Below are 24,184 nucleotides of genomic sequence, written 5' to 3'. Positions count from 1 at the left end.
CTCTGCACGTACTCTAAAAAATTCACACACTCTCCTGATTTATTGCTTCCATTTAAGTACGTACTCCCGAATAGCTTGATAAATTAAAACCTTGTTCTATGAGTTTCTCTCCAGAAACAGGCTGACCACAGGCAGGAAACACGCCTACAAGGTATCCATGACAGCTAACAGAAGAATAAAACAATAAAATAGAACAATAAAAGACCCTGGAGTCCATCATACTTGAAGGAAACTCCCTCCTTACTGCCTATTTTCCCTATATAACTGCCTCAAGATTCTGATCCTTGAAAATGAGCTTTTGAGATGTTAGTCACCCATTTTCCAATTAGCCGACTAATCTAATTAAACTTCCTTTCTTGATCTCTAACTCGTTGTGATTAATTGGCTCAGATCGCAGTGAGCAGAGCGAGCCCATTGCTCAGTATCATTAACACATCCAAAACTGAGCTCTTTTGATCCCTCCCTACAACCTGTTCTACCAGCAGAGATTCCCCATCTCAGTAATAGCACCATCCTGCCAGCTGCTCAAGCCATTAGAATCATCCTTCACTCTCCTCTTTCTTTCACATCTGATCTGTCACAAAATCCTATTGGCTCTACCTCCAAAACAAACCCAGAATTTGACCATGTCTTACCAATTACATTGCTAACACTCAGGTCCAAGCTCCCCTCATCTCTCCCTTGAATTATTATATAGCAGCCTCCTAACTAGTCTTTCTATTTCTTCCCTTACCTCTAATTAATATATTTTCAACAGCCAGAGTGATCTTTTAAAAAACTTAAGTGACAGCATGTTACTCCTCTGCTCAAAATATTCCAATGCCTTTCTACCTCATTCAGAAGAAAAGCCAAAGTTCTTTCTATAATCTTCAAGGCCCTATGTGATGTGACTTCATCCCCTACTCCGTTTCCTCTTACTCACTTCACTCCAGCTACATTGACCTTCTTGCTTTTCTTCGAACCTTCCAAGTTTGCCCCTGCCTCAGGGCTTGGCATTTGCTATTTTCTCTGTGTAGAATATCTTCCTCCAGATATTGGCATAATAAGATTCCTCACCTCCTTCAGGTCTTTACTCAAATGTTATTTTGTAGGAAAGCCGTTCCTGGCTACCCTACCTAACATAGTACCCACCCTCATCCCTACCACTTTATACTCCCCCTTATGATTTGTGTTTTCTTCTTAGCACCGATCTCCATTTAACCTACTATACATATTACTTATATAATAGGGAGGCGTATGTGTGAGTATACAGTTGTCGTAGGTGGTCTCCAAAGCAACCTCCAGCGGGTTTAGCTTCTTAGTTCAAGCCCCCTCCCACGTTGAATAGGGAAGACCTGTATCATCAATAGGATAGTTCAGAAAGATGGTGTGTGATTCCAAAGCTAGGTCATAAAAGATATTGCAGCTTTTGCCTTGCTGTCTCTTGGATCACTCTAGAAGAAGCCAGCCACCATGTTGTGAAGACAGTGAAGCAGCTCTAGGGGGAGGTCCTTGTGGACAGGTAATGAATCCTCCCGCCACCAGTCAGTACCACTAGCCATCCATGTAAGTCAGCCATTTTAGAAGTAGATCCTTCAGCCTCACTCAAATTTTCAGATGACTATCGTCTCAGGTGATATCTTGACTGCAACCTCATGAGAAACCCTGAGCTAGAACTCAACTGAGCTCCTCCCAAATTCCCAACTCACAGAAACTATGAAAGAAAAAACACTGGCAATCAATCAAACCATGACTCACAATGAATATAAGAGGCATCCTGATTTCAAAGATGTGGAAAAAACTGTGCATTTTTGAACTGATGAAATATGACAGTGATGATTATTGTCACTGTTGTTTTCTCCATATAATCTCCATGAAGGCAGGGTATTTTGTGGGTTTGGCTCACGGCTATGAGCCCAATGCCTAGAACAGGGCCCAGCATATGAGAGAAGATTAACAATAGTTGCCGGATGAATAAACAAAAATTAACTTGCACCAGGCATATTGTTTAAATGTGGCAGAGCTGGGATTCAAACTCAGGTATTTGATTCTAAAGCTTGTGCTCTTTTTATTGTTCATTCTTCAGGATATATTCTGTTACCAAGATCTTCATCTTATTTTTACTCAATCTTCCTCTTTACAAAGAAGACAGATATGGGAATAATACTACATAGCTAACGCTTGTGGAGTTATTACCATGTTTGGGACTGTTCTGAGCATATTGTATGTATCCACTTATTAACTTTACCACACTGTACAAGCATCTGGTAGGTACTATTATTATCCACATTTATGAGGAAATTAAGGCACGAAAGGTAAGGTGACTGATCCAAGGTCTCATAATTATTTATACCTGTTTGGAGTAAATAGTTGTAATATGTTCTTTCTTCCAATCTTACCAACTGGAAATCTCTTTATATGTCATCTTACAGCATTTGGCAAATTCAGGGCCTCTAAATGTTATCTATCGTTCTCCTGTTCACATTCCCTATTGAAACAGAACAACTTCTATTTGTAGCTAATATCTTAATACATTGGAAATGAAAAATACAGCTATTTCCACACTAAAACTTGAAAACGTTCCTCGGAAATTCTGGTTTTAATTCTTGTTTATATCACAATTTCTAAATTGGATCTGAATATAATGCCTTCTATGCGAAGACCAGTGTCTATGAATAGACATGTGAACTATAATAAAATCCTAAATGGGATTTGTGCTTTGTATACACTTTCATTTAGACAGCACTCATATTTGATCTTCCTGGGAACGTTTGGGAAGCTCTCGGAGAAGGTATTCTTTCCATGTTACAGCTGAGAAAATTGAAAGTCAAAGAAGTTAAAGTATCCTCTGAAGATTCCATGCGTAAGGAGTAGTCAAACCAGGATTTTTCTAAATCTAGTCCAGTTCCTCACACTGATCTAGACAGCTGTTGGCAGGGTTTGTACTGACCTGAGGTAATTAAGTCAAGTGCAGCGGGAACTCCAATGAGTCTGGGGAGAAGCTGGGTTCCTCTACCACCGGGAAGGAGTCCCAGTGAGACTTCCGGTAAGCCCACTTGAGCCTATCAAAGGTTGAAGGTATAAAGGTCATTAAAATGAGATGATATGTTCAGAGTCAAGGCAAGCATTCCCCTGGATTTCCCACACTCTCAAAAACATTGTTTTATGGAATTTAGTAACAGTTTCCATCAGGCTAATTAGCGCCGACCCTCTCCTTTAATTAACAACTCAAACAAAGCCGTGCTGTCCCTAAGTCTTCAGGTTGAAACACATCTCTAGCTTCTTACATATTTTTTCTCTGACTCTATTATGACCTGTCTCAGCCAACAAAAATAAGAGTGTCCAGGAACAGCTTTACAGAACCCTGAAAGAGCCAGGAAGCCAAGAAAGTAAAAAGACAACCCATAAAATGGAAGAGAATATTTGCTAATCGTATATCTAGAATATACAAAGAATTTTTATAACTCAATAATAAAAAGACAAATAATCCAATAAAAAATGGCAAAGGATCTGAATAGATATTTCTGCAAAGAGATACAAATGGCCAAAAACGCATATGAAAAGATAATATCATTAGCCATCAGGGAAATGCAAATTAAAACCATAACAAGATACCACTTCACATCCACTAGGGTGGCTATGATAAAAAAGACAGACAATAACAAATGTTAGAGAGGATGTGGAAAATACAAAACCCTCAAACATTGTTAGTTGGAATGTAAAATGGTGGAGCCACTTTGGAAAACAATTTGGCAATTCCTCAAAGGTTAAACATAGAGTTACTATATGACCCAGCAATTCCACTCCTGGGTATACAACCAAGAGAAATGAAAACACAGGCCCACAACAAAACTTGTGCACAAATTTTCATAGTGTCATTGTTCACAAAAGCTAAGAAAGGAAAAACAACCCAAATGTCCATCAACCGATGACTGGATAAATAAAATGTGGTATATCCATACAAGGGAACATCATTCAGCTATAGAAAAAAAGTACTGATACATTCTAAAACATGGGTGAATGGTGAACCTTGAAAACATTATGCTAAGTGAAAGAAGCCAGTCATAAAAGATAAAATATTGTATGATTCCATTTAAATGAAATGGCCAGAATAGGCAAATCCATAGAGACAGAGAGTGGTTGCCTAGGATTAGGGGAGAGGAGAAATGGAGGATTATTCCTAAAGGGTACGAAGTTTCATTTTGGGATGATAAAGTCTCCTAAAATCAACTGTAGTAATGGTTACATGACTCTGTAAATATACTAATATACCATTGGGTTGTACACTTTAAATGAGTGAAATGTATGGTATATGATTTATACCTCAATAAAGCTGCTATAAAAAAAAAAAGAATGGGGCTGGCCCAGTGGCTCAGCGGTTAAGTTCGCACATTCTGCTTCTTGGTGGCTCGGCGTTCACTGGTTTGGATCCCAGGTGCGGACATGGCATTGCTTGGCAAAAAGCCATGCTGTGGTAGGCGTCCCACATATAAAGTAGAGGAAGATGGGCATGGATGTTAGCTCAAGGCCAGTCTTCCTCAGCAAAAAGAGGAGGATTGGCAGTAGTTAGCTCAGGGCTAATCTTCCTCAAAAAAAAAAAGGAAAGTCAGACAGCAACCTCAGTCTAGACAAGAGGGTGAGCTTAAGTCCTTTATCGTGCGCCTCTCCTGGCCATTTAAAAGTGTCTAAAGCTCTGTTAAGTCATTTTACAGGTATGTGGATGGGAAGAGGATGGTACTTAAATACAGATTGCCATTTACCCAGACTGTGACACCAACAGCTCCAAAATACCTGGAATATTTGAGCCTTTCTCACAGGAGGATTTCCTAACAGTCAATCACCATATTTTCCACCGCTGTTCATCCCCACCTCCAGACTTATTATTACTTGTAATTTAAATCTGCACTCAGTGTGCAAAAGGTCATGGTAAGAGGGACACAAAAAAAGGAGCGCTTACGATATATGTCTTTATTTATAAGCTTGGATAAAAATTAAAACTAAATAGGGAAATGGTTAAAATTATTATGGTATATTTATAAGACAGAAAATTATGCAGCCATTTAAAATGATATTTTTAAAGAATATTTACAATAATATTAACAGCAAATTTCTCATCAGAAACCACGGAGGCCAGAAAGCAGTAGGATGACATATTCAAAGGACTGAAAGAAAAAAAATTGTCAAACAAAAATTCTACATCCAGCAAAACTAGCCTTTTAAAATGAAAGCAAATTAAGACATTCCCAGATAAACAAAAACTGAATTTGTTGCTAGCAGATCTGCCCTAAGAGAGATCGTTCGTGCTGAAATGAAAGGGCTGCAACTCAAATCCACATGAAGGAATAAAAAACAATAGTACACGGCAACTAAATAGGTAAATATAGAAGACTGTATTAATGTAATTTTTTCTTTATAATTCTTCTTTGTTATCTGATTTAAAAGACCACTTCATTAAGCAATAATTATAAATCTATGTTGATGGACATACAGCGTGTAATGATATAATTTGTGACAATAAAGGAAGTGGGTAACAGAACTGTATGGGGATGAATTTTCTGTATACTATTGAAATTAAGTTGACATTAACCTGAAGTAGATTGTTATAAATTAAGACGTTAATTGTAATCCAAAGGGCAACCACCACTAAGAAAATAACTCAAAAATATATAGTAAAGGAAACAAGAGAATTAAAAGGGGACTAGAAAATATGTATTTAATACAAATGAAAGCATTAATGGAGAAACAAAAAAACACATAAGACATAGAAAACAAATAGCAAAATGGCAGAAGTCCTTCCTTATCAGTAATTACATTAAACATAAAGAGATTAAACTCTCTAAAAGGCAGAGATTGGCAGGATGGATAAAGAATATTTAATAATAGGTTAAATATGACATTAGTATGAAAAATAAAGTAAATGAAATACAACAAAATTTCAAATGTAGTTTTTCAAAATAAGATTGCAAAGGGAAAAAACTGCAAGAAGAAAACTTTCATGGGAAAAAGATCAGAAGGAAATAAAATAGAATGTTAATAGTGGTGATTTCTGAACTGTAAGTTTATGGTGATTTTAGTTTACATCTTTATACTTTCCTGCATTTTCCAGTCTGATTACAATGATGACTAGTATCTTTGTAATTAGAAAAATATATTACTTACAAAAATGTTACCATTAGAAGACTGGGGTATCACAGACTTCATTCTATGTGCCTATTAGCCCAAATAAATTTATTTCCAGAAAGAAATACATTTACTAGTTTTGCACTGTTTTCCAACAGAAACTTGTCTTCTTAGGTACTGATAATTATAAGGGACCACAAAACTGAAGTGTTTGAAATAGGAAATGAAAATTTAAATAAGTCTGCATACTCAGGGGTGATAGTTAAAATATTTAATACCTTTTACTGCATGAGCTTGCCTCAGTGGAACCTAACATGAGCCACAGTTACTGGAGCGGAGTCCTGGGGACCCTCTGCTGACCCAGGAGTTTCCCTTTAGCTGGCGGATTATGGAGAGGCCCAACAGTTAGGGTTAGGGGAAGCAAAAGGACAGTCAGGGGCTCAGGGTAGCAGTTATTTACAACCAGAATGGACGTATTTCAACATTTCAACCACCAGTACTACTGTACTGGTACATAACAGCTGAACACCAGTGGTAGAAATACCTGAGTAGTCAACTAGTAAGCTACGCATTTAAAATTACCACCTCTGATGCTTATGACTGTATTTAGAGTTTTCCCTAAAGAAAAGCTCCCCATACGGAGCCCCATAGGGAGCCTCAGCTATTACCTTTGCATGGGCAATCCTATAGTGACAGCCCAGGGCCAGCTCTAGTCCCCCTCCTAAAGCAAAGCCTTGGATAGCGGCCACCACGGGCTTGTTGTTTCTCTGTAATTCATCTACTAAACTTCCCAGTGTGAAGTCAGAGATCCTAGGAGCACTGAAGCCACGGATATCAAAACCTAAGGACACAAAGACAAGGGAAAAAGAGAATTGAGAAAAGACCTGGCCTTGGTTACATAATAATAAAGTACCAGAAAACCCTTGGGGAGTCTGTTTGGGCCCATGAAACACTTCATCCTTTGGCTGGAGACACAGTAAAGGAAAAACAGCCTGGAAAATGTAGAACGATATGAGAGAAAATCCTCAAAAAAAATCTTTACCAGGAATCCTGTAATCTTCTAAAATCTGTCTTTCCCTATGATAGACAGCAACTCTACCTTTAGAAAAATTAAAAAGCTCAGAGAAGGGGAATAGAAATTCTGAGACTGAGTCAGCCCCTCTCATTCTTTGCCTGATGCTGCTCACCAACCCTATTCTCAGAAATCTAGATCCACAGTTTTGTTAAGTGCATGAGTCATTACAATATAAAATCTCAGGATAAAGTTCATCCATATTTTTGAGTTAGGTGTTACTCAACCAGCTTAGAATTATGTTTTGGTGAGAGACTTTCTGTGAGCAATAAAAGTAACAACATTTATTGCTTTTCCTAATTATAAAAATAACATATGCATTATGAAAATTTGAAAAACACACAAAATTATAAAAAACATAAAGATCACCCCAAATATCACCACACAGAGATAACAATGTAACATTTTCATGAATTCTTAGTTTTTTTCCCAATAGATAAATGTAAATTGCTTTGTGATCTTGAGTAAGTTATTTAACCTTTTTGTCTCAATACCTATCTTAAATGACTGACGGGAGAATTAAATGAAAGTTCACTATAAGATATACTTTTAACAATATTGAGAGCATTCTGTAAAATCAGTTTTTATATTTCCCTTTTTTCACATAACATTATATGTAGTGAGTTTTTCCCCACAGCATTATCTATTCTTTGAAAACATTAAGCTTGGTACAAGTTAAAAAGTTAAAGTAATTTTTTCATGTTCAATCTACTCATCTTTTGTTTTTGTTTTTTTTTTCTTTTTGCTACCTGCTCCTCTTCTAGCATCAATCCAAGGATTATGCTTTTTTTCCTCACCAATCTATCATGTTTCACCCTCCAGTATAGAGTTATTTATTTTTTAGATTCCTTTTGGTTCTAGAAAAAACAAGATGAATTTCAGTCTGAATCTCAGGTCTATCTTTCCCATAACTTTAGATTACAATAATTTTTCATGTAATAATAGCAATTAACATTTATTGGATAAATACATCAGGTACTGTGCTAAGTAGTTTCATTCACTGTCTCATTTAATTTTCTTAACACCTAGGTTAAGTAATATAACAATCCCCATTTTACAGGTAAGAAAGTTAAGGCTTTGACATGTTAAGTGACTAGATCAGACATATGACTAGCAACTGGTAGAATAAGGATTTGAACTCAGGCAGTTTGACTGTGCAGCCCACAGTCTTAAACGTTATACTACATTCTTCTACTCTCAACATATTACTATTATCTCAATTTTACAGAAACCAAGGCACAGACAAAGGTATTCAGATTTCATTTTTAACTTTATTTCTGGCATATAGAAATGCAAATAATTTTTGGATATAGATTTTATATCCAGAAAAATTGCAAAATCCTCTTGTTAATTCTAACAATTTTCTATCTTGATTTTTCTACGAACACTCATATCTTCTGAATAATGAAGTTTTGTTTCCTCCTTTCCAATCCTTATACCTTTTATTTCTTTTTCTAGTTTTACTGGGCTGGCCAGGGCCTAGAATACGATGTCAAATACAAATGGTGACAGCAGGCAGCCTTGTCTTGCTCCTTTCCCATAAGGAAAGCTTTTAATTTACCATTTTGTTTGATGTTTGCTGTAGGTTTGTTTTGATTTGAGGAAGATTAGTCCTGAGCTAACATCTGTTGCCAATCTTCCTCTTGTTTTGCTTTCCTTCATTTTGTATGTGGGTCACGGCCATAGCATGGCTGTCAAGTGGTGTACGTCCATGCCCAGGATCTGAATGGGTGAACCTGGGCCACCGAAGCAGAGCACACCAAACTTAACCACTATGCCATGGTGCTGGCCCCTGCTGGAGTTTTTTAAAAATAGATATCTTCTGCTTGATTAAGACATTTCCTTCCTGTACCTAGTGTACTAAAAATTTTTATCTTTAATGTGTGTCAAATGTTATCAAGTGTTTTTCTGCATCTCTTGGAATAATCATATGACTTTTCTCCTTTAATTGTTTAATAGGATGAGTTACCTTTGATGTTCTAATGTTTAACCAATCTGGTATTTCTGGGATAAAAGTGATGTATTATACTTTTTAATTATTGTTAGATTCAATTTTATAATATACTGTTTGAGATTTTTATATCTATGTTTATGAATGAAACTGGCCTGTAATTTTGCTTTTTCACACCATCCTTGACAGGTAGGAGTTGGTATGAAGGTTATGTTAGCTTCACAAAATGAGTTGGGAAGTGGACTGGGTTGAATGGTGTCCACTTGGAACCTATACATACAACCTTATTTGGAAATAGGGTCTTTGCACATGTAATCAGGTAAAGATGAGGTCATACTGGATGAGGGTGGATCTATATAAGATCTATGTAAGATCTATGTAAGATCTATGTAAGATCTATATAAGATCTATATAAGATCAGGGGAGAAGGCCACTGGAAGACTCAGGCAGAGACGGGAGTGATGCAGCAAAAAGCCAAGGGATGCCAAGGATTGCCAGAAACCACAGAAGCTAGAAGGGGCAAGGAAGGATTCTTCTCCAGAGCCTTTGGAGGAAGAATGACCTTCAGATATCTGGATTTCGAACTTCCAGCCTCCAGAACTGGGAGAGAATAAATATCTGTGGTTTTAAGTCAGCCCGTTTGTGGTCATGTGTTACAGCAGCCCCAGGAAACGAATACAGGAAGTGTTCCCTCTTTTTTATTCTCTAAAACGTTTGTGTAAAATTAGAATAATATTTTGCTTGACTTTTCAGTTAGAGCTTGCCAGTGAAGTCATCTGGGGCTGGAATTTACTTTCTGAGATTTTCTTTTAATTACTGATTCAATTTCTTTAATGGTTTTCTGTTTCTTTTTGAGTCAACTTTGATAGGCTAAATTTTTCTACTTGTTCATAATATCTTCATTATCTTTTTAAATGGCTATAGCATCTGCAGTCATATCCCTTTCGTTAGTCCTCACATACATTTGTTTGTGCCTTCTCTTTCTTTCTTGATCAATCTTTCCAAAGGTGTCAATTTTATTAGTCTTTCAAAGAACTAACTTTTGACATTGTTTTTGCTTCATATTTGTTTTCCATCTTATTAATTTCTCCCAGTATCTCCTTCCTTTTACTTCGTTTGGGTCTATTTTACTGTATGTTTTGTTAATTCCTTGATACAGATGCTTAGCTCATTATGTTTCAGTGTTTTTTCTTCTCTGATATATACCTTTAAGGTTATAAATTTCCTGCCAAGTTTTGCTTTAGATGTATCCCTCAAGTTATATATATATTATATATATATATATATATATATATATGCAGTTTAACTGGATTGTCGTCAGAGAACATACTCTAAATGAAATTTATTGAGACAAGCTTTCATGTTCCAGGATCTGGTCAACTTTTGTAAATGTTGCAGATTTGAGAAGAATATATATTTTCCAATTGTTGGGTCCGCTGTTCTATATAAGTCCATTAAGTCAAGTCTGATAATCCCTAATGCTTTTCTAGGAAAATAATTTTTTCTGCCCCTGAACTCTAACTTCCTTCTCTCCTACCTCCTTTCTTACAAAGAAATATGAAGTTCTCCATAATTCTGATCTCTCTCTTCATGCCTCAAAGATACCACCTTGGGCTCCCAACCTTAGGTTTTCAAACAGTGAATAAGCCATTTAATAGCTGGTTAATGTTTGGCACATTATTTTAATCACTCTCAGGCTCAGCCTTCTCATCTGTAAATGGAGATTGTAGGGTTTACCAAGGATTAAAACAGAATTTGTATAAAACTACTATCATTTTCATTATTAATAAATAAACCACCCACACAGTACTTGTACATAGCAGGCAAGATAAATATAATGATTAACATTTTTATACTTATTTATTATACTTATTTATTGTCATTATTCCAATATCTATTTCTTCTCAGGCTACCATTAACATACATTAAATTCCTCTGGCTACAGTAAGAATATATAGGCCCTCATATCGATGTGACTTTCTTCAAAAAGTATAAGATATTCATTTGGGAAAAAAGGAAAAGGCGGCACAAATACGACTGAATAAATCACCATTTTCAGATACTTTTGCCATATTTTGTCAATATTTTTACGTCTTCACACAATAACCCAATAAGAGTGCCATGGTCACTGAGATGGGTAACTACCAGAAGAAAAATGAATTCCATTTCAAGACCCCGTGTGAAATTAAAAAATAACACTTATTGAACATCTTCTGCACACAGGCACTGTACTAGGGGCTTCCAGATATGTTGTCTCATTTAATCTCACAAAAACCCATTAAGATAGAAATTACTCTATCTTCTTTATATAGACGGAAATTAAGATTCAGGAGGTTAAAGGGACTTGCCCAAGCTCACATAGGTGGAGACATATGCAGAGCAGGTATGTACCAGTAGGTGTATCCTAGCAGGTGTCATAGCCATCAAGCCTGAAACTAAATGTCCTCCAAAGGCCCAATCCCATAGGAAAGAGAGGGAGGTCAGAACCTTCTCTGGGTTTCTCCTGTGACTCCTGTCTCTTTCTCCACAATGTTTCTCATTCCCATCCAAGTCTCCCATATCCATCACCCACAGTCTGGTATTATCCTCAGGGACAGCTAATGCACTATCGATCTGTCTGTGGATTCCAGAGAGAGTGGGAGAGGGTCAGACACTGGTTACCTGCAGAGAAATAGCCATCTGCTCCACAAAGCACAATGGCTTTTACTGTATGGTCTGTTAGAGCTTTCCGCAGTCCCTCTTGTATTCCACGGAGTACAGCCACACTATAAGGAAAAAACTAGATGGAGCATTAGTCAGAATTAAATTTCCCTTCTAGCAATGAAAAATTAAACACATACATGATGGGTAAAAACCCTAGATACTTATCATTAAGCTTTCACTGATTTCTTCAACAAAATAATATATGTGTCTACTGTGAATTAAGCACTGGGCTGATTAAATGAAAATTGTTTTTAAATATTATTTTCCTGCACTCTGCTGTAACTTTGACCACTTAGATTCAGCACTAATCAATTTTAAAATTATTATACAGCTTCTGTGTGCAGTGCAAGGAGTTTAAAACATTCTAAGAAGAACAAAGTGTCCTTCTAAGATAAGCGCTACTTGTAATAAAGGTACAAAGAAAGTGATGTGGAAGTTCAGAGAGGGAAAATCAATTTGTTATATTAGCAAATAAGAAAACGAAACAATCTAAAAGAAACAGTCTAAGAGATGTGGCAGAGGCTGTAAGTTATGTCCAATAGCCACCCCTCCTCCACCTTCTTCAAAGTATTAAACAGCTGGGATTTAGCTGGACACCTTGCTGCCCAAAATAAAGACTACACTTCTCAGCCTGGTTTGCAGTAAGATCAGCCGCGGCATTAAGTTCTGGACGATGGGATGGAAGTAGATTTAGTATGTGCAACTTTTGGGAACAGTCCTTATAGGATTGGGTATAATTTCTCTTTTTCTTTCCTCTCTACTCTGGCAGGAAGGCAGATGTGATGACTAGATCAGGAGCAGCCATTATGGACCAAGAGGTGCAAGTCGTGTATTGAGAATGGCAGAGCAAAAGATATGGAATTGGGGTCCCTGATGATTGTGGAGTAGCCATACCATTCCAGGACACTGCTGTGACAGAAATCAATGTTTTCTTGTTTAATCTACTATTATTTTGAGTGTTCTGTCACTGGCATATAAAGCTAGTCCTAACTAATTTGGGAGGTGAAGGCAAGGTCTGGGTGAGAAAGGGCATGTAGTAGATTTTGCCAAGTTTCAGTAGATAAGGGAGTCATCCACAGAGGAGATAGTTAAAGCCAAGATTGAATGAGTCTGCCAAAGAAAAGAGCACTGAGGGTAGATGCTCTGGATACACCCTCATTTAGGAAATGGGAGAGGCTCAGTAGAGTGATTCAGCTCCAATGGAACCCAAATCACAAAGACCAAGAGAAGAGAATTTGTCAAGAAGCAGGGGTTCAATAAGTGCTGAAGGACGGTGAAAGAGGAGAACCTAGGAAAAGCGGTGAGAAATTGCTTAAAGAAAAATGATAGAACGAGAGTTCAATCAGTTTTGCCTTAGAATTCTCAGTATTTTGGGTAAAACGTCTGTTCTTTAGTATACAGTGAAAAAAAAAATCTGAAAACAACAGCAAACTTCTATAAAAGCCATATTGTTCAGACCAGCAACTGTGAGTTAAACCCTCAGGGAATAAAGGAGATAGTGGCCCTTGTATATGATAATTCCCCTTCACCTAATTACTTTTCACCATTTAACCTAGAGGAAATCAAACAAAACCTCTTGCCTTTGATTGGTTAGAAACCAAATTCGTTAATGAAAAACAGATTGTGAACCACCCACAATACTGAGAAGTCCAAAAGGCACATATTTGAGCCAGCCCTGATGGCCTGGTGGTTAAAGGTCAGTGCTCACTGCTCCAGCGGCCTGGTTCGCTTCTCAGTCGCAGAACCACACCACTGTCCATCAGTTGCCATGCTGTGGCAGCAGCTCACATCCAAGAACCAGAACAACTTACACAGGGTATACAACCATGTACTGGGGCTTTGGGGAGGAAAAAAACAAAAACAAAAACAAAAAAAAGAAAAACAAAACAAAACAAAAAAACAACAAAAGGCACATATTTCCTTCTGGGTAAATGATGGCTGCAAAATTAGCCAAAATGAACTCAAACAGTGCCCCTGAAAAAAACAGGCTGGCTTTTCCCATTTCAACCAACCCCTACTCTTTCATTTCTTATGTTCTTTTAATTTTGCAAAATCAAACACGAGAAATAAAGAAAAATGAAGATGGCTGTAACAGATACAGCTTTACTAGATTCACGCCGGCTGAAAGGGACCACAGCCTAGGAGAAACGTCAAGGTCACAGGGGTCAAGAAATTATTTTCTCCCCTTAATATTGCAGGTACGGAGAAGTCGAGTCTGGAGTAGATAACATTCCATGAGTGCTGACCAAAACTCTTTTGCTTTTGTGATTGTAGGAAGTCTGTTATTTTTAGGGCTTTTTTTAAACCAAAGGTCGTCAAATCAACTTTGTGGCTGTGACCAGCATTTTTTTAAAATAGAAGAAAAACAGAAGAGAAAACAGAATATATTAAACTACATAACATATATGATAAGTTTTGTCTGGCAAAACTTTGTTTCAGTTATATATTTGTATGTGTGTGTCTTAGGTTGCTATGTAAAACATGGGACTTTTGTGTGGATTATGGAAAAAAAAAGTGTGAAAGCCATTGTTCTGAGAGACAGGCTTAGTAATCAGGCATGGTCTATACTCACAGAGGGTTGGCATTCATCGGAATGTAAGGAAACATGGCTGGCTAAACTAGCAAAGAAGGATTTAAACTATTTGGGCCAAAACGTATCCAAATAAGAATCTCTCAGTGAGCTAGGAAGAGATAATTTCCCACATAAAATTAGAAATAGGAAGGAGAAAAGGAAGAAAAAGTAAAGAAAAATATAAAGCATAAAAAAAGGGAACCTGTTAAACTTGATAACATGCTGGCATGTATACCTCTACCTAAAATGTAAGTTCAGAAGAAGACAGATGGAAAAGGGCAGTAAAGTATTTATTTCTAAGTGGAGAAAACCTTAATGAAGCTGAAATGAATCCTGAGCAGCAGGGCCTACGGGTAGGGGCTTATAACAGGCCTCTGACTAATAAAAATCACGATAGCTAACACCTGTTAAATGCCTGTTTATAACCTCCAACACATTTATTTATTCATTCATTTATTTATTTTTACCGTATAAGTTTCAGGTGTACAGCTTCATAATTCGACATCTGTATACACTGCAAAGTGCTCACCACCACAAGCCTAGTTCCCATCCATCACCATACAGCTGACCCCCTTCAGCCATTTCGCCCATTCCCCTCCAACACATTTAAACCTTGCAACAACTTTATCAGGTAGATACTAACATTTCTCCAGGGAGGAGGGGGGCAGGTTAAAAACCAGAAACATTTAAAATATTCATGAGAAAAATATTCCTAGTTATGGGTATTAGACTGTGGACCTTTTTTCCCCCCAAGGCTTGATGGGCACGGTTTCCCATTGTGAGCAGAGGCTGAGGCAGAGTCCTAATATCTAGCAATTCTAATTAGAATACAGACAAGTCTAAAATTGACATGTAATCATATTACTTATGTTTTTCTTTGGCAAAACCAAAATAATAGATATTTTGCTTTTTTCTGAGAATGGCAAGTAGGCAAGTATATCATCCTTGTGTGATTTTACTCCTGCATATTTTTGTATTATTAAATGTAATAATTCATATCAAAAATAAGAATTATATTAATACTAATGATATGATCAAATCTGATGACAGTACGACAAAAATTAGTTAAAATTAGAAGGTCTCCTCATTCCAATCTCTTTTCACTCCAGCAGCAGGCAATAAGAATTTTGACCAAAGGTCTTTCTCTCTGTACTTTACATATTCTTTGTAAATTATAATTTCTGCTAATCCTACTCCCTACGGAGGGGTGGCTCTCTCCTAGGCTGATGTATCACCATACTTTTTTTGGAGATACAGAAGAACCAAACCTATGTAATAACTTCATTAATTTTCAAAAAAGCAGCATTAATCTCACTTTTAAAAGTAATGCTGTAAGTGCATTTCACAAATCTGGGTTGGAGAATTTAACAAGGAAGGTACTCTACGATAAAACAGAAGATAAAATGCACAGCAGTTTTTCAGAAAAAGCTATTCAATAGACTTACTCTGACACGGATCTTCCACTGAAGCACTAAGGCCCTGAGGTTTAGAACAGACCAGGAGACACAACTTTGCATTTCTGGGCCAGGACACAGTTCTCCTTTACTCACTGTGTTGGCATTAATGGGGACTTTAATTTATTTTTAAGAACTTGAAGTCACTTTATTGTCCGATTCCTAAAGCTTTTAGTTACACATTGCAAGGGTGGCCTGGACTCCAAGTTGGCAAGTGAGGGATCAAGGTCCAGACAGCCATTGCACTAAGACCCTTGGAACATAAAGTACGCGTGGGAAGTCAAAGTTGGAAGGCACGGTCAGACCCGGTCCAAGCCCAGCACCCTCACTTCGTAGCCCTCTGTCTGCCTCTCAGCCTCGGTTTCTTACCAGTGAAGCGGGAATGAGAGTTCTCTGAGAACATTACCAAACCAGCCACCGTAAAAGGCCCTGGTATACGCCGTTGTTCAACCCGCGTTAGTGCCCTCTCCATTTAAAGCAGGGGGCTGGGGAGTCAAAGCCTCCACGGCAGCAGGTGGATAAGACTCTGCCGTCCCCGGGCTGGAGGCCACCGAGCCCGTTACCTGATCGCGTTGACCGGGGGGTTTCGGAGGCGGATCATCGCCAGGCGGTTCTGCAGCCGCGTATACTCAGCCATGATTCCTCGCCGAATTCGCGCCCGGCTGCCGCCACGGGGCGATATCCCTTTTCTCGGCGCGCTGGACCGGTGCCGCGAGGGAGGGCGCCCCCTGAGCCAATGCGAGCCCGGCGCCGCCTCCCCCTGCCCCACGGCTCCCGGGTACCTCCGCCCATCCTCCGACGCAGCCCTCCTCCTTCCCCGGACCCTAGCCCCGCGCTCTTCAAACCCTTGTGGTTGGTCTCTTTCTCTTTATTGGCTCCCATCACAAAGTAGATCAGGGAGGACGATGGAAAATGGGTGGAACTACCAGCAAGTCGAGGTTTGTAACGGCCTGGCCCAGGGGGCTGGCTCCCCTGCACAAGGTCTAGGTTCGCTAAGTTGGTGGGGCTGTCCTCATTACAGTTTTCATCTTCATGATGCTTCTTAACAGGGACAGACATCTTAGGTCCTGACAATTATGTGATATGACACACACCTGGAACACATAAAATACAGACATCATGCATTTTACCTGAATGGCTGTGGTACTAACATCAACCAGATATTTACAGAATAGACGTACCTAGTGAAACCTATGAGTGTCTCGCCTGCCCAATCCTTCTATTTTTTTCTTCTTCTGCCATTCCTAAGGATTCTGAGTTTCTAAGTTTCATTCATGAATTGAGTACCTATTATATGGTAGGATAGGTAGGAGACTAAAGATAAATAAGGCCCAGCCCCATTCCCTCTAAAAGTTCAGGCTGGGACAGGGTTTTTCCAGGTGTTATTGGTTTCTGGTGGTCTCCACATCCATCAAGGGTCAGAAGGCAGCCTGGAATTTTCAGAAGATAAAAACAATGGAGTGATTTTGTTCACTAATGTTAAATAAATTTTAGCAGTGATTAAAGACTTTTCATAGATAGTCTTTTACATCGTGGAAATAAAAAGAGCTTCCGACTTCTAGGAAAGTACCAAGTACCTTGAAGCCCTGAAAACAAACAGCAGTCAGAACCTACCAAATCCATCAAGGACAACCTATCAAGGACAGCCGTCATTGCGATAGCCCACCAACCAAAGACAGCCCAGGGCACATGTCTCTGAGTGCCCACCATCAACAACCACCAGCTTCTTACAGGTGAGAGCAATCTCTAAGGGCTCTGAAAATTTGCCAATTTGTGAACTCCACCGGCCCCAAAATCTCAATGTAAGATCGGCAGCCTGCTCTGCTTGGAGAGACCATGCATGACCAGCATAGTTTACCCTTACTATAGGAAGCAATACATTCAGCTTCGTCTTCTTATTTCAGATACTGGTCTCTAGGGGAACAGCTCCATGGCATCCTAGCAACTTTGAACATCTCCACAAAGGCCATATAGGAAAGGCTTAACACCTCTGAATGACCTGAAATTCCGCCTGGAGCAAGGGGAGATAAGCATGGTGTGAAGATGTTTTGAGGCAGTTTCTCATCTCTCCTGCGGAGGAGTCAGCCACAGGTCATTTCTCACCTATCTCCCTAGTTTTAGTTGAACACAGAACTTTCTGCCTTGAGCCCCGGCCCCAATCTTAGGTACAGCTGCAAACTTCTGTGTAAATCTATAAAACTGCTTGACGATAGTTTAGAGTTGGCTCCTCCTCATGGCAGGGCCAAGCATGGCACCTAGTGCTGCCATGCCACATGGGCCTGCCACATGGCAGGTAAGCAAGCGAGGCACCTAGTGGGCAAAATTTAAGAAGGCAATCACTCTCAGTCTCCTGTGAGCACTGACCCTGCCCTGATCCTCACCAACAGAGAGACCAATAGTTCCTGTGATCTGTCATCTAGCCCCTCCTGGTGGTGTCATCCTGTGAGACTAGGGACACAGGGAACTGGTACCATGCTGATCTTTCTTTTGCTCTGTAAATATAAACTGTCTAACTCTATTTGGTCTTCTTATCGACCAAATCTATGGAGATGTGGCAAGCCTGCTTAGCAGGTGCCACCACATTGTTGCTTACAGACCATTTGACTGCTTGACAGTCTCTTGACCATTGTGACGAACTGTTATATTCTTAAGTTGTCTTCTCATTTAATTTGTCTCAATAAATGCAACTTAACAGGATGCCATTCCTCTTGGCTAAGGCACTTCCACATCATTTGCTTGTTACTGCTTTTGCTTGTTAAATATGTCATTTCATTGTTGTCGTGTTGCCACTCATGAAAATAGATCAGTTGATAAGAAGTAGTTCATTAAAGTTTAAAACAAAAATAAAAGAATGTAATTGTAGAACTTTTGTGTGCTAGGACATCCAAATATGTACTCACAGTAAGACCAGAGAACAGAGATGACTATCGAAACTTGACAATGTGCTGTGAAACTTCATTCCACGATGGCAGGAAGTCATCAGAGCTGACTTGTCTGATAAACTAATCAGGTTTTTCTGGAACAAATGAAAACTATTGCTTAGCAGCTGGAGTGATAAAATCTGTGACACATCCTCTTCAGTGTCCTTCCCCTTTCACTGTGGGATACAAATGGGCACAAGGTCCCGGGGACGATAGAGCCACACCCAGAAGAAGCCTGACTTCCCAAATGATTTTGTAGAGGGGAACTGCCCTGCTGACTAGAACCAACGTGGACTATTTCTCCAACAGGAGAAAAGAAAGAAATTTAACCTGTCCTCACTAATGCAGTGAAGAAATGGGCAATGAGAACACTCTGCCAAGTGAAGGTGGCTGACATTTGGGGAGAAACCTGCTCACGTAAGTGTTTGAAATAAGAGACGAGATACGAATAATTTCTTCACTATACCAATAGTATCAGTAAAGACAATCTCTATAGTTTCAAGTGGCTTGCTCAAGTGTGGAGCCTTGGAGAGACAACACACATACACACACATCCAGTATCTTAATGATGATGATAGGCCATCAAGATCCCTAAAGGGGACCCAACTGTGGCCAAATTGACTCAGTCACATCTTGATAATCTTCACTGGTATGAAATGTCAGAGATGAATGATGTATTATTGAGCATATTTAAAGATCATGCCCATATGCTACAACCAAATCTGGGCTGAATGCAACCCCCAATTTTTTTTTGAGAAAGATTAGCCCTGAGCTAACATCCATGCCCATGTTCCTCTATTTTATATGTGGGACGCCTGCCACAGCATGGCTTGCCAAGTGGTACCACGTCTGCACCTGGGATCCAAACCAGTGAACCCCGGGCCGCCGAAGCAGAACGTGTGAACTTAACCGCTGTGCCACCGGGCCGGCCCTGAAACCAAAAATTGAACTGAGAATCCCTTCATTGCTATCTCCCATGTTTCACCCTTTCAGCTTTTCAGTAAGCTTTGCTCATCACTTTAGGTTTGCAAATAGTTTTTCATTATATGTGTCATCTCTGTCAACTTCTGGATTGAAAGTCATTCATGAAATATCCCTTCACAACAGCATAAGCACTTTTATGACATCTCTGGCATTTTCCACCATCCAATTTCATTTTGTGTGGAGAGCACACTTAGGCTATAGCTCACCTTTATACTTTCCCAGATCTTTCTCCCAATTTCCCACATATCATTTTAGTGAAGAAATATTTCATTTGCTAATGATAATCCTTTTCAGTTTTTCTGACAAATTGGCACTATTTAGAAAGAAGCTACATGTAAATTTGAGATATGTCCTAGATTATTTAGTCTAATATTCCTTCTACCATAAGAATGCCTCAATAACAAGATTACCCATCTCTCTTTGAATGCTTTCAAGGATAAGGAGCTCAGAACTCTGCGTGGCAGATAGTTCTACTTGCTAAAAAAACTTGCCCTGTTCTCTAGAACTCGACACTCTGTGGTTCTACTTTTGTTCTCAGGAGTAATTACCCCTTGATTCTACTTTTATTATACATTGTCTCCCTTTAATAGAATGGTCTTTCATCAAATATTTAAAGATGCTAACAAGTCTGTCCTAAGCCTCTCCTTCAGGCTCTTTCTCAGGTACCACCATTTCTCATATGATAAGGTATTTCTAGTTCCTCATTACGTTGGTTGTGCTAGACACTCTTCATATTTGTCAATGGCCCCTTTAATTAGCTTCTATTCTCTGTATTCTGCACCTGTCATCAATCAGGTCATATTTATATTTCCTTGACTCATATGGGCTCTCTTTCTTATCCATAAAGACATATTTTGCTTTTAAATTTCAAGTGATGTTCTCTTTTTTTAAAGGATAATTAATTTTTTTATTAAGATACAACTTACCATACAACTCACCCTTTTAAAGTGTACAATTCAGAGATTTTTACTGTATTCACAAGGTTGTACACCATCACCACTCTCAAATTCCAGAACATTTTAATCACCCCAAAAGAAACCTTGTACCCCTTAAGCAGTCACTTTTCATTCCCCTTTCTCCTTATCTCCTAGCAACCACTAATCTACTCTAACAGAGACGCTGATCTGTCTCTATGGATTTGCCTATTCTGGACATTTCAAATAAATGGATTCACACAATATGTGGCCTTTTGTGTCTAGTTTCTTTCCCTTTGCATAACATTTTTAAGATTCATCTATATTGTAGCGTGTACCAACGCTTCATTCCTTTTTATGGCTGAATAATAGTTCATTGTATGTATATACCACATTTTGTTTATCCATTCATCAGCTGATGGATATTTGGGTCATTTCCACTTTTTGGCTATTATGAATAATGCTGCTATGAACATTTTGTGTACAAGTTTTTATGCAAACTATGTTTTTAATTCCTTTGGGTATATACCTAGGAGTAGTATTGCTTGGTCATATGGTAACTCTGTGTTTAGCTTTTTGAGGAACTACCAAACTGTTTGGCACTATTTGGTATACAATGCATACAGCAATGTATGAGGTTTCTAATTTCTCCAAATCCTTGCCAATATTTGTCCATTTTTTTTTATTATTAGGCTAGTTATTCTTAAATATGAGTTACACTGTATCTTTCTTTGTCACCAAGCGTGGTCTTCTCCCTTTTGAGTGAATACACGTTTAGAATCTGCATGGCTTATGGAAAGCATTCGGTAAACATAGTCATATTATTTGCCATTATTAGTATTATGTTCCTTTGAGATGAATCAAATTGAATTGCATCTTTTCTCTAGGACTATATTTCCATCTACTTTGAATAGCAAACAGGATTCAAATTAATTCAAATTAATATGCATTGTTAAGATCAAAGTAAAACAGGTTGGCATAACTCATATCTCCATTAATAGCATCATCAAGTGTTCTAGCAACTCTTATTTATTTCCAGTTTTTCCCATCAAAGTGCCTTGATTTTAAGCCTGGAGATTGTGCTGACATGATTATAGCTTTGAGAAATCCCAAGGTAAAGGGATGGGCCAGAAGATTAAGGATGGGCAACGGTTTCTATTTTTGGAGAGGCAAGAAGAAGATAAAAGATGTGTAGACTGCTGAGTCTTAAATCAATAAGTTATGAAATTTTAGAATAATTCATTCAGGAGATGGTTTGTGAAAAGGAAGTTGTGACCATCAAAGATATACTGTGTTTACTAAGAACAAGATATGCCAAATTAATTCCTATTTAGTTTTTGAGAGGATTAAGACATTGGAAGGTCAGAGAAATGTATTGAGATTCCCAGAGAGATTTAACAAGGTTAGATAATGGAATCCTTGTGGATGTGATGTGCATTATTTGATAACTACGTTTTATGAATAAATATTTGACCAATCATATTTTTATTGAGCAGTTATATGTGCTAGGTACTGCTAATGCAATGTGAGCAAAACCAGACATGGTTCTTGCCCTCATGTTGCTTGCTCCATGGTATTATGGGACAGGAGATCTTAACTGGGGGTGGGGGTGGGGGTAGGGAGAAGCATACGTTTTGAAAATATACATCTCTGGCACTCACTCTGGGAGATGATTCTGGGTGGACTCAGCAGTTTAAAAAAGCTCCCCAGGGAACTTTAATGCACCTCTTTGGTTAAAAAACTCTCATGAGGGAAGCTTCTGAGCCATTATTTAGTATTATGTTCCTTTTAGATGAATCAAATTGAATTGTGTCTGAACATCAAACTGTCACTGAACTGTCCTTAATTTGATTCTGCCTTGAACTATATTATTTTTCAAGCTGAGCAACTAATAATGTCAGAACATTTTCATTTATACATATAATATAATTGCTCACGTTATAATAGAAGTAAGTGAGAAGAACCGTTGAGGAATTCTCCTGCTGCTTTGTACTTTATTCATAGGTTGGTACAGCTGAATTCTAGATGAGTCTGTGTCAGCAAGACCTAAAATAGAGAGCTGGCTTTGTCATAGTCATTGGTGCTGTTCACAAATATTCTAATTTTCTCACCTTCTTACCCATGGTAGGACTGCACTTCCCTGCCCACTTGAAGTGAGGTCACATGACATTGCTGCGGCCAAGTGAGCGGAAGTGGTGGAAGCATTAAGTTAACGTGTGCTTCGCCAGCATTCTTCTTTCCTCTGGCTTGGCTACTGGCAATGTTCATGGCAGTGGTTGCTCAATCAGCCTGGGTTTCTGAATGAAACCATGAGCAGAGTCCCTTTGCAGATCCAGAGCAATCGTGTAGCACGAGTAAGAAATTAACCCGAGTTGTTTTAAGACATTCAGGTTTGGGGGTTGTTTATTTCTTGCAGTATTACCCTGCCTGTTCTAACTGATACAGAATTCAAAGGTGAGTTGTTGACAGCACGACATTTAATGGTGACTAATGTAAAGCCACATGCTAAAGTTGAAAAGATAAAAATTGTAGAGAGTAAAGTGTCCAGCCCAGAACTTAATGTATATTTTTTTCTTTTCTAGCCTGAGAATCACCTTGGAATTACTGAAGGTGTGTCCATCCCCCCTGAGAGAGTGCACAGCGAGTAGATGTGTAGATGAACTGCTGTAGCCATTTTGCCTCCTCCAGGGAAGCTGGCCATAAGCTGAAGCAGATGCTACTGAAGTCAGAGAGAGGGAAAGAAATATGGGTCCCAGCTGATACCATTGAGTTGCTGGAGCAAACAACCCTGATGTCTGTCATAACAGTCCAGTTACAGAAGTCAATACATTCTATTGTTTAAGCCAGTTTGTGTTGCATTTTGTGAAAGATGTAAAGATGTGCTGTCCAGATTCCTCTCTAAGAGAAGACTTGCTGTGCAGCTCAGAGGAGTGTGGTTAGCAGGCAGCCCCAGCTGTCAGCTTCTTCAGGATCTGCCTCAGCTGTAGAGAGCCTTCTTGCTTGAGATGGCACCCTTCCTGGGGCAGACAGTATCCCGTATAAAGGGCTGACCATTTCAGCCTGACTCAGGATACTTGGAAGGGCAATACCCATTTCAGAGCTTCCTCTCCAGTTTGCTGAGGATTCCTTGGACCTGCATAGCAGTTCAATTTCTTCCTCTGACCAATCCTGCTTCCTATCCATTCCTCATAAGAATCTTTCTCCCCATCTCCATATGAGTGTCTACTTCTGAAAAACCTAGTCTGTGACAATTTTTCTGCAACATCAGGCAAAAGCATCCTAACTGAGATTCAGTGGGATAGTCTGAACTGGGTCTTGTATAGAGGAAGGGCAATGCACTCATCCTCTCTCTTATTTTTAACTTTGTATTGTGGAAATTTTCAAGCATACACAAAAAATAGAAAGAATGTAATGAAACCCAATATATCCACCTTCAACAATATCAATATATGGCCAATCTTTATCATCTGAAACCTCTCATACTATTTTAAAATGTCTCAGACATTATATTATT

General features: G+C 38.7%; 1 protein-coding gene across 2 annotated transcripts in view; it reads right to left on the bottom strand.

Moving 5' to 3' along the window:
- EHHADH (enoyl-CoA hydratase and 3-hydroxyacyl CoA dehydrogenase) overlaps positions 1–16,567 on the bottom strand; it is a 42,804-nt gene extending 26,237 nt beyond the window's left edge. Inside the window, exons 1-4 of one of the 2 annotated variants that reach the window (XM_046659462.1) lie at positions 16,415–16,567; positions 11,784–11,887; positions 6,768–6,940; positions 2,930–3,041 (exon numbers count right to left, since the gene is read on the bottom strand). In XM_046659462.1, coding sequence (XP_046515418.1) covers positions 2,930–3,041; positions 6,768–6,940; positions 11,784–11,887; positions 16,415–16,488 — 463 coding nt within the window. In that variant the 5' untranslated portion in view covers positions 16,489–16,567. The remainder of the gene's footprint in view (positions 1–2,929; positions 3,042–6,767; positions 6,941–11,783; positions 11,888–16,414) is intronic. The other variant, XM_046659463.1, reaches the window with a different exon arrangement.
- Between the last annotated feature and the right edge of the window lie 7,617 nt (positions 16,568–24,184).

Source organism: Equus quagga, chromosome 4 (assembly GCF_021613505.1).
Source record: "Equus quagga isolate Etosha38 chromosome 4, UCLA_HA_Equagga_1.0, whole genome shotgun sequence".
Taxonomy (NCBI): domain Eukaryota; kingdom Metazoa; phylum Chordata; class Mammalia; order Perissodactyla; family Equidae; genus Equus; species Equus quagga.
Note: the sequence above shows the minus strand (reverse complement) of the source record. Positions and strands in the feature narration are given on the sequence as shown.